This window comes from Melopsittacus undulatus, chromosome 1 (assembly GCF_012275295.1).
Source record: "Melopsittacus undulatus isolate bMelUnd1 chromosome 1, bMelUnd1.mat.Z, whole genome shotgun sequence".
NCBI classification, from domain to species: Eukaryota; Metazoa; Chordata; class Aves; order Psittaciformes; family Psittaculidae; genus Melopsittacus; species Melopsittacus undulatus.
The window spans coordinates 133,758,343-133,775,032 of record NC_047527.1 but is presented as its reverse complement, the minus strand read 5'-3'; the positions used below and the strand labels follow the sequence as shown (position 1 = coordinate 133,775,032).

Here is a 16,690-nt window from a genome sequence, read left to right as displayed (position 1 = left end):
TTATCCACCAAGTGGTCCACCCATTTCTCTGATGATGCTCCATACCTCTCCAGTTTAGAGACAAGGATGCTGTGTGGGACAGCATCAAATGCATCGCACAAGTCCAGGTAAACGACGTTGGTCACTCTTCCCTTATCCACCAATGGCATGGTCCAACTATAGAAGGCCAATATTTAATGTATATACTCTCATGTGTCCCCCTCACTGGTGACTGTGCTTACTTATCAGACAGCCATTGCTAGCTACAATTCTTCAGGTTCTGTTTCAGATAGCTGAAAACACAGATCACTTGCTTTTTGCTTCCATGAACATTTAATTCATCTTGCTTTTAAAAGTAGGTGTCACCTGATGCGCATATGATGCATATGAAATTCAGCTGTAAGGTAAATTCTCTACCCTTCCTTTTCCACAACTGCATTTAATTATTTCCTAGTTAGCTGAACCAATGAACAACCATGCTGTTTAAATCAGAACCAAAGCTAAGCTATACATTCAACTCTTCATCAAGATGTGAGCACAAGGTTATACATATATAGGATTTACTACTTTGAAACACAAGTTAACATCCCACCAAGTTTTGAATGTTTTCTCATCTTTAGAACTAGACTTACTTCTGTTACCTTTCAGTTGTTTAACTCAGTTTTATTAAGAAACCACTAACAATACAAAATACTTTACTCAGAAAGTAACCATCTTAGTGGTTTCAACACACTAGTAGGGCAGCTAAAAAAAACCCAAAAAACACAAAATAACCAAACCATAAGTATACTTTCAAAACAACTTACAACCAAATAGCAAGTAGTTGGATATCCAGCAGACACATGGCAAGCAGATTGAAAACAGATGGATGAAACCATTACTGTCCCTAGGTCTGCACCTCTCATTCTCAAGACCAGCATATGACATCTACTCATGAACCATTTAATGAAACAACATTTTTTTGAAGCCTGGCACACTAAACCAATTGATACCCACTGCCCAATCCATTTTAGTGCCATGACACTGGGTTTTTGTATGCAAATGTTCTACAACTGACATTGAACAGGCCTGGCTTCAGGAACTGGCTCAGAAGTCCATCTTCAGCACTTAAAATGCATGTAAGAGAAAGAAACAGCATTCTACTGTTTTCTAAAAAAAGGTGAACAGTTTTAACTAAAAATCTCATTATTACCCTACAAATACTCTAAGTGGACAAAAATATTTTTTACTGCTTTTAGAGCATGAAAAGTTTGATTACTTCCAGTTGTAGGACACTGTTGACTCACCATAATTTAATCCCCATTACATTTAAGAACGTTTCATTAAAAATGCCTACTCACTGATTTTCACACCCCATTCTGCAGTTTTCTATATAAGCTGTAAAACTTTCAATTACATGGTCCAACCTATCTGGTAAAATTCTGAAGAGCTATCCAAAGGCCACAGTTGCTAAAGATCACACAGTATTGCAGGAAGGAGAATAATTTTAGTTTCTCTACTTCAGCTGTTCCCACAGCTAAACTGTCTAATTTCAAGTGGCCCACTCAGAAACTTGCTCATTTTTAATATACCTTTCCACACTGCCAGCTTCCTAAAATGAAAGAGAATTACCAACATAAAACACAGCAATTAGAGCCACGGTATTAGTCCATCATCACAATACAAGAATTTGTTCACCCCAGTAATACTCTTCACATTCTTTTCTAACAGCTCAAAGTCTTAGACACAACTGAAGAAAAAGTTCGATATAATTCTCCTCAACAAGACTTTTTAAAAGTTCCCAACTCTGTAAAGCATATGCACCTGATTAAAGATGCAACTACCTCACCATCTATCTACCTAGATACACCGTGTTCTGCTTAACCATTACAGAAGTTACCTTCTTTTGAACCCTACGCTGAGCAAGAGAACAGCACGGAAGTTATTGATTGGCTGAACCAGACTTCTTCACTATTTGCTCCTCTTTCTTCAGGTCTTACCAAAACTAGAGAGCATCCACTCTTGCCACAGACAAGGAGAATATCCCTCAGCACTGTGAGTCAGGGCTAATGCTCTCAAAGGCCTGTAAGTGGTTCAAAGGAATTCACCAGTTCTACAGTTATCACCCCCTCAAATCGTACTGCTTCTTGACCAGTCCATGAAATGCAGTAAAAAAAAAAAATCCAGTACACACACAAAAAAAAAAAAACAAACCATCAACCAAAATAAAAACAAAGCTTAAAAAAAGCCAAACAACCGAAACACACACTCTTGCCCCCATTACAACTACAACTTTTGGAAGATACCAAATTAAGTTTCAAGAGACAATTGCAAGCACACAGCTCCAGCCCCCTGAATATCTCTGCAAACCTCTTCCTTACCCATCTCTGAAACTTATGAACTTCAGGTTCTCACACAGTTGGGGAAAAAAAAGCCAGAATCAAGACATATCTATCCCCTTTGGCAGTCCACAAAGACTTTGCTCTAGCATCAAGAGGCAGTAACTGCAACTTTTATGGGACGACAGACAGCTCACATCTCACTCTGGAGAGCATAACTTCAAACTAGCCCTACGACCCCCAAGGCAGTAGGCTCCTTCCTATCTGTTTGCTCACGGACTAACATCTTCCCTACAGTCCCGAGAGCCGCGAAGGGCCCCCGAAGGCTGCAAGCTCCCCTCCTGCCAGGCCCACCACAATCGCAAGCCCAGGCTGTCTTCTCCCTCTACCCCGGACCTCTCCAACGAGAGACTCTACAGCTGTTCCTCTTTCAAACCAGCCGACAGCGTCTTCCTCGTTTAAAAGCCAACCCGCGCTCGTTACACACACATTCAAGGGGCGCAAAAAGAAATAATTACGATTTAAAACAGCAAACCCCACTACCACCAAAACGCAACCCCGCAACTTACCACCCAAGTCAGTCCCCCGCTGCCGCCGCCACCACCGCCTCCTCCAGACGTTGCCATTTTCTGCCCGTTTCTCCTCAGGCGAAGCGAAGGCGCAAGGAGGCAACCGAAGAGGGCCGGCACGGAGCCTCGCAGCGCAGCACAGCGCAGCAACCAGCGGCGCGGCCGCCCTTCGCGCTTCGCCCCGGCTCCTCAGGCACTGCGCGGGCCCTCACACACGCACACCCCACACAGGCACCCCGACAGTTCCACACCCCCTTCGGCCCGGCTCCTAGTTCATGTCGGCGAGCGCAGCTGAAGCGAAGCAAAATAGTCCGCTGAGACAGGATCCCAGAAGCAGGAAAGCGCAGAGCCGAGGGAGGAAGGGCAAGCGAGGGGCCGCGCCGCCCGCACAAAAGCGCCCTTCCGCCGCCTGCACTCGAACTCGAGGCCGGGAGGCAGCGGGCGGGCCCGACTGGGCCTGCGGCTGTCGCTAGTTTAAAGGGACTGCCGGTTCTTTTACCTCACGGCGGCAACAACAGCCGCCGCTACCGCCGCCGTAGCGCTGCTTCCCTCCTCCTCCTCCTCAGCCCCGGGCCCTCCCCTCACGCAGCCACAAAGGCCCGGAAAATAGATTAAGAATAAAACCTCCCCTTCGCCCGCGCACCCGCACGCTCGTACCCGCGCAGCCGCCACCCCCCTCACACACACACACGCCGACACCAGGAGCTGGCCCGGCCCTCCTTCCTCTCCTTTTCCCGACCCGTCCTGTCCTGTCCCAGTGCCACTCCTCCCAGCTGCCGCCACCACCCCGCGCTCAGACAATAAGTGCGCAGCCCCCGTCCGGCATCAGCGTCGCTACCGCCTACCGAGCGCAACCGGCCCGGGCCGCCTTCCCCCCCTCCCCGCGCCCTTCTCCCCTAGCCGAGCCGATCCGCCAATCATGAGCCGGAGGCGGGCAGCCTGGAAGGCTTGCTGACCAATCGGAGAGGCGAAAGGAGCAGCTGCTGTGAGACGTCACTACGGGTGGCAACAGGGAGGGAGACGTACCGCCGCGCGGGGGCGCTGTGAGGGAGGGAGGGAGCCGCAGGGAGGAACCGGCGGGACAGCGCCCGCCTTCCCACCGGGGTGCGCGGGGCACGGCCGTGCCTTGCCCCGAGTCTTTAAGGGGATGCTGACACGCACGGGTGGGGAGGAGGTGGTGCTGTCGATAAGAGAGGCATCCGGGGCATGGTGGAACCACTGAAGGATAGAGCTCTACCCGCTTTCAGTCAGCTCCGACAGCGATTCATCCCGCTGCCGCGGCTGTGCCCTGAGGTGTTCCAGCGGGACTGAAGTCCTGATGCTTCGGGCAGGAGTTTGTTGATAAACCACTGCCCTCTTCTGGGCTGTGGTAATCAGCATGGGGAGCTCTTCACCTCAGAGGCCTCAAAGAACTTTATTCCGCTACTACCATGAATACTTTCAAGCATCACCGCTGTGTTGAGCCTTCTTTCTATCAGCGGTACGTTGCCTTACTCTAGGGTCACATACTATTGTGCAGGCTGTGCAAGACTACATGCTCAAAGGTACTGCCAAAGCATGACACCTCTCCAAGTCACCCTCTGAAATTGCCTGCCTCTCTCCACCAACTCAGGACAGAGAGCCTGGACTACTCACTTTGACTTTAGATGTAACTTCTAGGCATGTAACCTTAGGTGGGATCATCTGTGTGTAACAGCATCATATCAGTGAATGAAAACCAAAAAAGACTCTACCTTTGCTGGTTTTAACACTGTTAGTAAGCATGAAGTGTACTGTGCTCCGTACAAGCCCTTTTCTAAAATATTTGCTGTTTTGAAAAGAAATATCCTGTGGTGTAACTTAGCATCTATTTCCTAGGCCTAAATGTGTGTGTAGCCCCAAACTCATGTTATTTTAGGTACAAGCATGAAAAATATTTACAGTTTAAGATACGACCAAAAGTAAAATGCATATGATGGTAAATATTATGGTCATAGATTTCTGACAAGCTTAAAAAGATATTTCCCAACATGCAGCTTCTCAGTAACTTTCATTTTGCTATGTGAAATGCAAAGGCCTGCCTCGTCCAGCCTGCTCCGCTTCTTGAATCATTCCCCATGTAAAATCACAAAAGAAGGGATTAACAGGATCCCTGCATCTGAGTTAGTATACAAATTGGAATCTGAAGAGAATCATTTTGACTGAGTAGTAATAAAGATTTTCCCTTTTGCAAAATGCTTTTCCTAAGAAGTGAAGGGATTGGAAATGGAGCAGCTGCCTTTGAGGAGTCAGTTGTAACATTCAACTATGCCTCGAGGGAAGGATCAGAAGAATTTCTAGTAAATGTTGCTTATTTAGCATAATTTTACTCTGCCAGTTTCTAAGGAACCTATTAAACTAATATCTAAGTGCTGCACAGAGATTACAGAAAATAATGGCAGCTGCCTGGAAGGGACAGTAAGTTATCTGTTGTACCCCCGTTTTATTGCAGACATGTGAACGTCTGAGCTGTAGGCTGTGTTTTCTTCCACTTTGGGCAAAATAAGAAAAAGAGTGTTTCTTGCAGAACAAGAACGAGGTAACCCTTGCAGGGCTCTGCCTAGTGCTTGAGAGTTTTGGGCTTGCTGATTAGAATGGTGTTTGGGTTTTTTCCAACTCTCAAATGTATATGTAGGACCTGTTTAAATTATTCTTATATAGTGAAACAGGACTGCTGCAATGAGTATCAGGACCAGAGAAAACAGAATGAGTGCATCTGTTAAAAGCTTTTTGCATGGGTAGAGAACCATTAATGTATACAGCAGGAATAGAATAAATCACAAATATTAGTGTACTATGTTCTCATTAGCTCCAGCAGTTTAGTAAATGGGTCATTCTTAATGTGGGAAGTGTGCCTTTTCCAATCATATATCCTGAGCCAAATAGTAGATAGTGATCTACCTTGAAGACAGCCAATTCTATACACATTAGAGAAGGATAGAGGGAGTTTCTTTCTTCCTGGCAGCTGCTGATCTGTGAATGTGCATGGTTAGACTTGTTCAGCCTATGTACGATGCTGGAATAAAGGTGGGTGGCTATGCTGACATTCTTCCAAGCATTTTTATTCTTCGTTTAAATTCCTTACACTACAGTGTACATTCCACACTTTATAAAGTATAAACATATGTATATAGCATAATGTATAAACAAACATTGTATATTTAAACATAAAATGTTTATTTTTTTTTTTAAAAAAGTCCATATTATACTGCTTTTTAAAATAATATCATCATAATTCAGTACTGTAATTGTGAAAGAGCTGTTCAGATTATTGAGTGGGCTTGTGGTAGTACAATATGACAGTTATTAACATACTTGATTGTGAATGAATTTCAGGCCATGGTTCCAAGGCATTTAAGAAGTCTACCCATTGCTGGATCATTTAAAGATACACATTTAGCCAGGTCATGTGTATTTATACAACTGTATCTCAAACACTTTGCTGAACTAGCAAGCACACGTTAGTGGCTTTCTGTGGGTGTACACTGTCAATGCCTCATACTGTCATCTGAACTGTGTCCAGGGCTTACCCACCTGCCTGACGTATTCTTGACATGCTTGTCAGTAGCGGCTACTAGGATCAGACGTGCAAGACTGGTCTAAAAAACATCAGGACATTTTCCATTTTAATCCTCCAAGAACAGCATGATGGTTTGGCATACGGCTTGGATGTTGCTTACCCTCCAATTATTCCCTTGTAACTAACCTGTTAATTGCTGTGCCACTGCCGAAGCATGGAGAACTTTCCAGCTGTGAGTGCTGATGACAGAGTGCTGTTGGGGAGAAGGTGCAGCAGAAGTCCAGGGTTAGCTGTGGGGACCCCAGGGCCCTGTGCCTGGACTGCCCACTGCATGACTGGGACTGCTGTACTGATTCATCCAACTTTCTTCTGGACCACACCACCTCCGTTATTGCAGAAGAAGAGGGTTTTGTTAGAGACTGTCACGCTGGACATCATGCTGCACTCTCTCCTGAACAACAGGGAAGTCATGTCACTTTCAACAATAAATATCTGTGACTCCAGGAGCTTTAGTATCCAAATCCATCTAGTCTCCTCACTGTTAATTCAGTCTTAAAATGTGACACACTTCCACTGTGCAGCATAAACAAGGTTGTTGAGGCAGGAGCTGGTTATAGAAGTTACATATATTTGTATTGAAATTCCTTGTCTAGGAAAAAGCTTCCTTGGGCAGTGACCACACAAGACAAGAGAAGGTGCATGCAGAGATAAAGCAAAGGAGGCTGAGCTGGCCCTGCTCAGGATAAATTCTCATTATGAATAAAATTAACATCCATGCTAGTAACAGCCGAGATTTTTAAATGATTGGTGGCGGTGGAAAGAGCTACAAATGCTCAGCAGGCAAAGACAGTGGCAAGAAACACAATAGAGAAGGCAATGGCTTTGAAGATCTGTGCTGAACATGCATGGCACAGAAACAGCCGTCAGCCAAGTTCTACTGAGCTGAGAGAAAGGTTGCTGCAATCGTTTGGAGGCTGGGAATCACAAACTTTGTTGTGGTGGTGTTAATTAGCACTGAAAATGCAAACAGCCACAAGGGTTTTGGACATGCTGTGCCATGCCATTCAGAAAATTCCTGCCTCCCTTGAGCTCAGGGTGATGAAAACAATGAAGCATGCTAGGCTTTTCTCACTTGGGTAGCTTTTGTGTGAGTTAACCACATATCCCCTTTCTTCCTGTCCCTCTGTTCAATCTCTCCTGAAATAGAGCTCTCTTTTTCCAAAGGGGAATATCTTTTTGGATAACACATGCAGTTTTTTTCCCTAGCAGTTCACCCAAGACTCTTTGGGCAAGAAAATGTGAGTGATGATTCATTTTTACCCAGCAAGGCTCCTCTTGCTCATTGAAGGTCTGCATTACTAGTATATTTCTCCAGCCTTCCAGACTGAAATCTATGATGGATCCAAAGTGTGTATCAAGACTGCTTTCTAATAGCAGAAAGCCATGCCTACTCATTACTGGGATGATAGGAGGGTGAAGGTGTTACTATACAAGGCATGCGTGGACATGTTGAATCTGTGGGGAAAAGTGATGACAGATATAGCCAACAGAGAAGCCCACTATTCTGGAAAATATCTAAACAGATCATATCTGCCTCTCTTAATCTAAAATTCAGTCACCTCTGATGCATTAACTCTGGCTTGATATATGATTAGTAACTCCATGGGGGGCAAGGGATAGAATCATAGAACCACAGAATAGTTAGGGTTGTAAGGACCACCTCATTGTAAGATCATCTCGTTCAAACCCCCTGCCATGGGCAGGGATGCCTCACACTAGGCCATATTACCCAAGGCTCTGTCCAACCTGGCAAGCTCTCCTGCATAGCTTAATTTTACCACCAGTTTTGACTGGAATCAATTACAACTGGGTCAGGATGTGCATTGCTTTTCCTTTCTCAAAACTGTGCCGTGTGGTTCTTGTGGTAACACAAGAAGAGGAAAGTCTCAGGAAAGAGCCAAGACAGGCAGCTGGTTACAGCCTCCACTTATAGCTGCTGAGGTAGAGCATGTCATTAAGATGTGTCCAGTGCACCCATATAGCTTATGCTGAGGTCAAAGGGAAAAAGAAGAGGAAACCACAAGTTTTGGAATATTTAGATAACTGAAGATCTGAGGCAAAGATCAACAAAAAGAGTTGAACAGAATATCTTGCAAACATCCAACTGAAAGAGGACTGGGGGTAGGCACACATGAGGACAGCAGTGCACTATATATCTAAGCACAGAAAGTGGAGAAGACAAAAAGAAGGAGCTACCAAAAATGAAAGTCTGGACTACCTAAGAAGGGTCCAGTCAGACACAGAATAATAGAACCACAGTCAGACAGTTAGAATTTATCTATCAAACAAATTAACAAACACCCCTTTAGAGCAAGTTTGCATTGGCAGCTTGAGTGTATACTGGCTCAATGCTTTGAATCACTAGACCATGATGATTTTGAATTGGTACTAGATGCCCTAAAATTTGAATTACTGTTTTATAGCCCAAAGCACAGGAAATGTGCTTACTGTGTGCTTCTGGCAATTACAAAGCAGTTTAGAAGAGGAAGTTGATGCAATAATGTTCTATTTGTGAATATTCTTTTCTAGCTGACTTAAGCTGCTTATCTTCCCAGTAACCTGCTTACTAAAAATTCAATTTGCTGAAATGCATTGTTTCAGACTACCTGTCACTAGACAATCCTTGGGCTTTTGGGAATAGATTTTTTCTGAAGTCTTTGAGAAAGTAATTACAAAAATCAGGTGTATGCTTGAACTAAAAAAAAAAAAAATAAAGAAGGTTGTACAGCTGAAGTGGTGAAATGTATACAAGACTCGGTCACCTACTTAGTCTTAAATGTAAGCATTATCTGAACTTACAGCTCCCTAACAATAACTTTTTTTCAGATCAGCTACTCAGCCATTTCTCAGGTGGCCTAATTTGTAACAGAGCTCAGCAGCAGCACTTCCTATTTATCTCAATAGTTGTGTAATTTGACAGCTTGAATGATTAGACAAGCGGTGTTTAAAAATGGTCACTGCTACTTGCCTCATGTACTTTGATATATTGGTATTTCTGGGTCTTGAATGTTTCTTTCCCAGATATCACACAGCTGTCCTCCATTATTTGTTTCAATAGTGGTGTTTCTGCCTTGTATTTTATTCTTGCTATATTTATTTGGAGAATGGGTAAATAAAGTAGCAAATGCAATAGATTAAATATGATATTATATTTAGCTTGTGGTCCCCTGTTCCATTTTTATCCACATAACAATGCTTACCCTCACTTTCTACTGCCTTCTTTTTATTGCTCCCATTTTATTCTATGGGGTCTTCACTCTACTTAGTCCTCTCCTGTTTTTGACTAAAAAAAAAGTAAGAACACATTACCTCAGTCTTTAGTTGAAGTAAAAACATCCAGATCAATGGTTCTTATACGTACCTTGCTCGCAGTAACTGTAGCCACCATTGGTAGAGGCAGCAGAAGCTGCAGGTAGCAACAGCTTTCAGTATCGGCCAGGACATTATCTTTGGCTACTCAGGAATTATTCAGGCAGTGCTTTGCAATGGCACACATGTATTAGAATTTGTGAATCTCAGACGAGGTTTTCTTCAGTCCAGCAAGACTTCCAAGAACATCTTTTCTGAGCTGGATCACACCGTTTCCTTCTTAGGTTTAGGATTCCTGCCTGTCACCTGTGAGGAAGAAAAACAATCTTCTGGGTGACTCTGAACGTATGTGCTTTAACACTCAGTAAATGAATTTTGATGTTCTAGAAGAAAGCTTTTCATCTACATGATGTGTTAAAAGTAACCTGGTTTCAGACATTTATACCTGTGAGGGTTTTAACACAAATCATATGGAAATAGTGTCCCCATTATTCTATGCATTTCTTTTTGAAATCTACTCTGCATTTAACTTGTAGTACAGTGAAGTGCTCTTCACTGATGCAGTTCTTTCCGAATATTCCTGCATTTCTTGCAGACTATAAAGCAAAGAACCTAAGAAAAGGTCCCTTAAGTCTTACCTTGCTGCCAGACCTAACCATGAAAAAAGTCAGCATATTTATTTTTTCAGGAGATCCAGTAACTATTATACAACAATCATATCCCACGTTCTTTCAAAACTAATTTTGCAAATAACAACTTAGTGATACACTGTGCTCATATATAACAACTGGAGAGAATACGTTTTCTTATACTGTGTCTCACAGTAAGCTCACACCAAAGTTGTTACCATTCTGCTATAGTATTGTTATAATAACAACTCACCTTTCTTAGTTAGTTGGTTTATATTCCACATATGCTCTTCTACCAGAAGCTTTTATATCAGAAAACCTTTGAAAAGTAGCTCTTTCAGTTTATCTGGAAGCGGTTTGGTTTCTTTCACCTTGGCGTTACCACTGCTCCATTCTTTCATTTCCAGGTAGTAAGGTTCCCATGAAAAGGCAACACACCTTATCCAGAACTTTGCAACATGGTATCAGTTTCTGTCCCCTTTCAACATTTTCTGTCTTTTTTGGTCTCTTCAAAGTTAGAAAATGCAATTTATGTATCAATAGTTTTTTTAAAAAAACTTTTTGACACTAAGTATCATAATCCCATTTATCTTGCAATGAGTTCCAAAGGTAGCTCTTTACCCAGAGACAGAGATTCTTTCAGGTTCTTCCATGTTCCCTGTGCCTTTTGAGACATACTGGATGCTCTACTAAAACATTACATTTTCCTGCTAAGCTCATTTCTCTCATAACTTGTGATAGGGGAAGCATGAAAGCTCCTTTTTCACTTTACATCTTGCCTTTAGTTTATTGCAAAGGGACCTCTTATCTCCAAAAGCATGCAAGTGAATTCCTCAAGTTTCCTAACCTGCGGTGGGGGGCTTTTAGGATTTTTTTGTGTGTTTTTGTTTGTTTTCTTTTGATTTTGTTTTAGTTGCTTACTATTTTCTGTCATTTCTCTTAGAATAGTCTGGATGCAGTTCTCCAGGACATGAGCAATAATGACGAAAGAGTGTACTAGCATAACAACTGAAAACAATGAAATTACTTGAAGTCACACTAAAGTTTAAGGGATCGATTACAGATGTATTGTTCTTTGTGACATTTCATTCACAAAATAACCTGTAAAGCTTTCCTCAACTTTCTAATCAGAACATCCATTCTCCCAAATAACAAAAGCTACTCATTTGAGTTGCTGTGCAGGACTGGAAGAGAACTCAGAGCAAACAAACATTTTTTTTTTCTGATAGATTTGTTAAAGTACAGCAAAGCAGGAACTGTACCAACTCTCAGATTACTGTAAAGACACAGCACAGTTACAGTACTCAAACATACCTCAAGGCACATGCTCCAGCTCCAAGCTGCTTCACCAAACCAGCATGACTGCTTTTAGCCACAAACACCTCCATAGCATGGCACAGCACGCAGCATCCCCAAGACATTCAGTACAATACACATAGTCCCACAGAGCACACACATGGAATGTAAGTACTCCCACACTGCCTCCTCCAGCTTCTGTTTAATGTTTAAATCCTTCCTGCTCATTTATGATCACTTAACAAATACTGCATTTCAGAATGAGGACTGCAGTGCCTGTCATCCCGCCCTTCATCTGTGCTACTCCCATGCTGTTCATGACATGATATCCCATAATCCATGATGATGGTGCTCCCTGCAGGGTGTTAGCTGTGCCAGGGACATGGCTTGCTTAACAGGTTCTGTAACACAGTAGCATGAAGATGCAAATAGGTGAAACCACTTTTTAGATTCCCTCTAAATGAATTAGCATGTTAATGGGTTGGATGCTTTGCATTTTTACTCCTACAGGTCTTTGCAGGCTATTAAAAACATAGTTAATCCTCCAAAAAGACATGAAATAAAAATATTATTCTCAATTTAGTATTTTTTTTGTCATCCTCTGGAGTTATATTGACAGTTTAACAGCATTCATATCCTTTCAACAGGTATCTGTGGCATAACATGCAAATTTAATGTATAATCCCTCAGTTCTTTGCACTTCCAGCGCCATTTCTTAAATTCTTCTGGAATGCTTCCACAAAGTGTGAGGAACAATTTTCCCATGAAGCAAAATCTGCTGATTTAATTTGGTCAGGAGCTTCATTGCCCTTTTGAACTATATGCATAAACATGCAAAAATATTGGATTCTAATGCTGGTCCTAACATCCTTTCCTTAGAGCTGCTTCACTTCCCCTGCTCTGTGGGACCCTTACACCACCTCCTGCTGGGAACAGAGGAGACATACCAGTGAGGGATGATTACTGAGGAACACAATAACTAGAGTGACAACAGGCTGAGGATTCAGTTGTCCTGTGAATATACCATGTGAGTGGGACAAAAAACAGGTAGGAAATAAAATCATACAAGGCAGTGAATAAAATCTGTCAACAATAAAGGCTGTAGCACTTTCAGGGGACCATACTATGGAATCACAGAATGGTTTGGGTTGAAAGGAACCTTCAAAGGTCATCTAGTCCGCCCCTCCTGCAATGACTGGGGCATCTTCAACTACATCAGGTTGCCCAGAATAACACCCGGTCTGGCCTTGAATGTATTAAAGGAACTCACTCAGCAGACCTTGCTACTATCATCCTCACAGCTTGCTTTCTCACACTGCCCACCAAAGAAAGAACAGCAGCCATTATGAACTGGGGAATGCATGGAGGCTATATCGGCTGCTGGGGTATCAGCCTGTGATACGCAGGGGAGCAAGAATAAGACAGAATCTGGGGATGGTGTGAAAGTCTCCAGATCTTACCTGTGACTTGCTTGAAAGTTGCATTCATCTCCACAGCAGAGACTGCTTCAAAGGATGGAAACCACTAGTTTAGAAGAAGGGAAATCTGGAAGGGCTTTTCACAATCAAGACAACAGGGAGGGTTCCCCCAGAAGGTAATGGATATCACATGATAATTAAGGGAATCTTCCAAAAGAAGGCCAAAGCACCTGATTATGTTGCACTGTCAAATACATTCATCTTACTGCTAATATAACTAATCCAATGTTACAGTGCTGGTTTTCTCAGTCTAGTATGTATTAAATACAAAATCCACGGATCAATACTGCTAGTGGTGACTCCTGCTTGACTAACAGGTAACACTATATGACCAGAAAGCCTCTTCCATACAACTTCTTCAATAAAATATTCCCCAGTTATGGATTTAATATTCAATTCTTGGAGTATAATAGGTTTTAGTTGGCTTCCACTGAATTTGTTATGCCATGCCAGGAAATCTCCAGTTCTTTAAAAATTAATTATATTATTTCCTTTTCTCTTTTTCCAGTCTTTCAGCCACTCTTTCACTAGCACACATGCTGCCTCCATGCTCTGTTCACAGATGTATTTATCACTGAATATTTGCAAAGGGCTGAATTTCCTCCCATGACCAGTAATCACTCCTGTATGTGAAGTAAATGCAATAAAAAGTTCAAAAAGTACTTTCCAGTGCTCTGGCAAGTGCTTGTTTCTCTTTAATGTCTGTTTCCTATCATGGCTTTCATTTCTGTGGGCTGGAAATGCATGTAAATCTCCCTGTTTCTTCAGGAGGTTATTTATATATTGGGACTGGATAAATGCTCATTTCTTCATATCTTTCTGTCACACATTATTTTTTTTGTCAGCAATAAACTAGTGCACAAGTATCAATTACCAGCGAACCTTAAAAATCTGAAACAAAACTATGAAACAAAGTTGCAGACTATAGTTAGTTACAATGCTAGTCAAGAAAAACTGCAGTGTCCATCACACTGAATGTGAACGCTGGGTTTCCATCCTTCTTAAAAAACACCAAATGGATTTATCTTGAATAAAACCTCATCAAAAACTGACTCTGAAGTAGGGAAATAACTGATACCACTAACAATAGTGTCAGGGGCTGAGATGACTGATGGCTGAGATAAAGGCAGCTCATATATAGTTCTGACACTTGAGCAAGAACTTGCTGAAGACACTGTTTGCCTTTGTAAGGCTCCATGATGATAATACTTTCTTTTAAAAAAATCTGATTTATAAAACCCAAACCAATTAGCCTAATTTGCTAAATAACCCCCCAAATGATCCAAATTTCACATTTGTTTATCAGCATTAACCTGACCTTACTTTATTTATCCTCAACTGTTAAAATTAAAATGCAGTGTCTAACACATCCTGTCTGTTCTGCTACCTTCAATGTGGAGTTTTGGGGGGTTGTTTGTTTGTGGGGGTTGTTGCTTATTTTTTAATTCCAACCTGTTATTTCAAATATTGGGGTTTTTTTTGCTATTTTCTTTGAAACCATCATTGCTAACACCATGGAAATCAGCAAGTATCCTTAGGCAGAAACCCAACAAAGGAAAACACCCAAACCAATAATCAGGGACACGCTTCTTACTAAACCAAACCAGACCAGCTCTGAAAATCTTAATGCAGTCCACAAACAGGCACTTCCCTCTTGGCCAATAAAGTTTTACATTCTTTCGCCAGTGATGAACTTTGGTTTTAATATACCATACATCTCCCTGATGCTTTGGCTAAAAGCAAAAACTGCTGCAGTTTAACTATTTTTTGATATAATGCAAGCATAGACACCCATATATCACGCTACCTTCTATCCTTCTCACCACAGTGGTAATGCAGAAGGAAGAAGCAAGTCTCTTTTTCCACTCTGTATTTTGGTGTTCTTTCCATCTGCTCCAAGAGGTCGTGATAAACTGTTCCACCTACTTTACTAACAGTTTGCTTAAACATCACTCTTGGATGTCTTCATTTTGTTACATTAGCTGGTTTCCTGATGACGGTTTCACAAGGGAGTCTGTATATTGTTATTTGAAGTGCTTATCTAAAATAAATCCAGCATTGCCTCCTGGTTATGACAGTAGCAAGGTGCTAGCTGACGGCATTTTTGGAGGGACACACACATTATATTACTGAAGTTCCAAGGATATGAAATAACACATAGCATTACGTAATGAAAGGATCAAATTAACAGGACATACATGGATATGTTACAATCAAAATGCATAGTGAAATAATCTTTTTCCCCGTTTATAAGATCCCTAACAGAAAGCTATAGCTAGCCAGTATGTAAAACTCAGTCCTTCAAGTCTCTATAGGTGCTCAATGCCACAGTGAAATCTCATAAGCATTATAGGTAGTGTGCTCTTAAAACTCTTGCTTACAGTACATCACTAAACACACTTTTTCCAAAACCAAAGACTCAGGTTATTCACCGGAAGACAGAAAGGAATGAATTTGTGTCAAGCAGTAGGAGCTGTTCTTAATTTTAAAAGTATTTCTATAGCTTAGACTAGTAAAAATAAAGGATGTTTAAAAAAGGGTATTCCTGAGATCTTAGCCTGCTTTGCAAAAAAAGCTGCTCACTATTCTGAACACTTCTACTGAAAATTTTCAGTGATTTAAATATAAATGAGCACATCGAAAAACATCTCAAAAATGGGGTCAATCGTGGAAGTTACTTTTGCCAGCACTAGCTTATGTAGATCATTACATTTTCTTTACTCATTACATTTTATTAAATACTGGTGGGGTTTGTTGGTTTCTGGGTGCCATCTGTTTTAATTACTATTGCCTTTTCTTCGTTGCTGAGCTTGAGTATTTTTTAATCTATCCCTTTAGTCTCCTTACTAAATAAAAGAAATTAACTTAATTTTTGTCATAGGATATTTAAAATATAGTTGCCATCCTCTGTATAAACTACAAGCAACTTGAAATGCATTTTAAATTAGATGGAAATGTGTAGAAAAAGATGGAGCTGCAGAAACTGAAGCAGGCTAATCATAAATGAAGCTAACAGCCTAATTACAAAGCTTACCATAAAATGAAAAGCCTGATAACAAACATAAAGTCTAACCAAAGGAAAAAAACCCATTCTCTTAGTCAGAGAGGCAGACACTGCGAAATGTGCAAGGGTCTAAATGTATCTGTACACATAAAACACAGATACTTGAGGCTGTTTGACCTTGGCTTCTTACTTGGCCAGTCCTAACCGCTGCATTGTAGGATGGAAGGTCTCAAAATTCTGCTCCTAATTAATAACTTCAAGGAAGAAGAAACTGTTGCAGCCTACTAAAGACTATCACAGATGTTAGTGCTATTACTCTTTCATTCTACCCATGCTGACAACACTATGTGATCAACAATCAGGAAATACCACCTATTACTGCTTAGAGAGGACATAAGCTAAAAGGCATAAAGCACTGCTAGCAACGATAGTACCCTATATAAGAACCTTAAAAGCTAGCACACAGTAAAGCTGAACTACTGCCAGTGATGCTGAGTAACTTTTAAAACA

The 16,690-nt window shown here is 41.6% G+C and overlaps 1 protein-coding gene and 1 long non-coding RNA gene across 3 annotated transcripts in view; both read right to left on the bottom strand.

Annotated features, from left to right (window-relative positions):
* TOP2B (DNA topoisomerase II beta) overlaps positions 1 to 3,681 on the bottom strand; it is a 61,985-nt gene extending 58,304 nt beyond the window's left edge. Inside the window, exon 1 of one of the 2 annotated variants that reach the window (XM_031052401.2) lies at positions 2,867 to 3,681. In XM_031052401.2, coding sequence (XP_030908261.1) covers positions 2,867 to 2,923 — 57 coding nt within the window. In that variant the 5' untranslated portion in view covers positions 2,924 to 3,681. The remainder of the gene's footprint in view (positions 1 to 2,866) is intronic. The other variant, XM_013129986.3, reaches the window with a different exon arrangement.
* Positions 3,682 to 5,926: 2,245 nt separating this feature from the next.
* LOC115947146 (uncharacterized) lies at positions 5,927 to 9,069 on the bottom strand. Its single transcript, XR_004081105.2, has 2 exons — positions 6,591 to 9,069; positions 5,927 to 6,483 (listed from the first exon to the last, which is right to left on the bottom strand). It is a non-coding gene; the product is annotated as an uncharacterized lncRNA (long non-coding RNA).
* Positions 9,070 to 16,690: the final 7,621 nt, after the last annotated feature.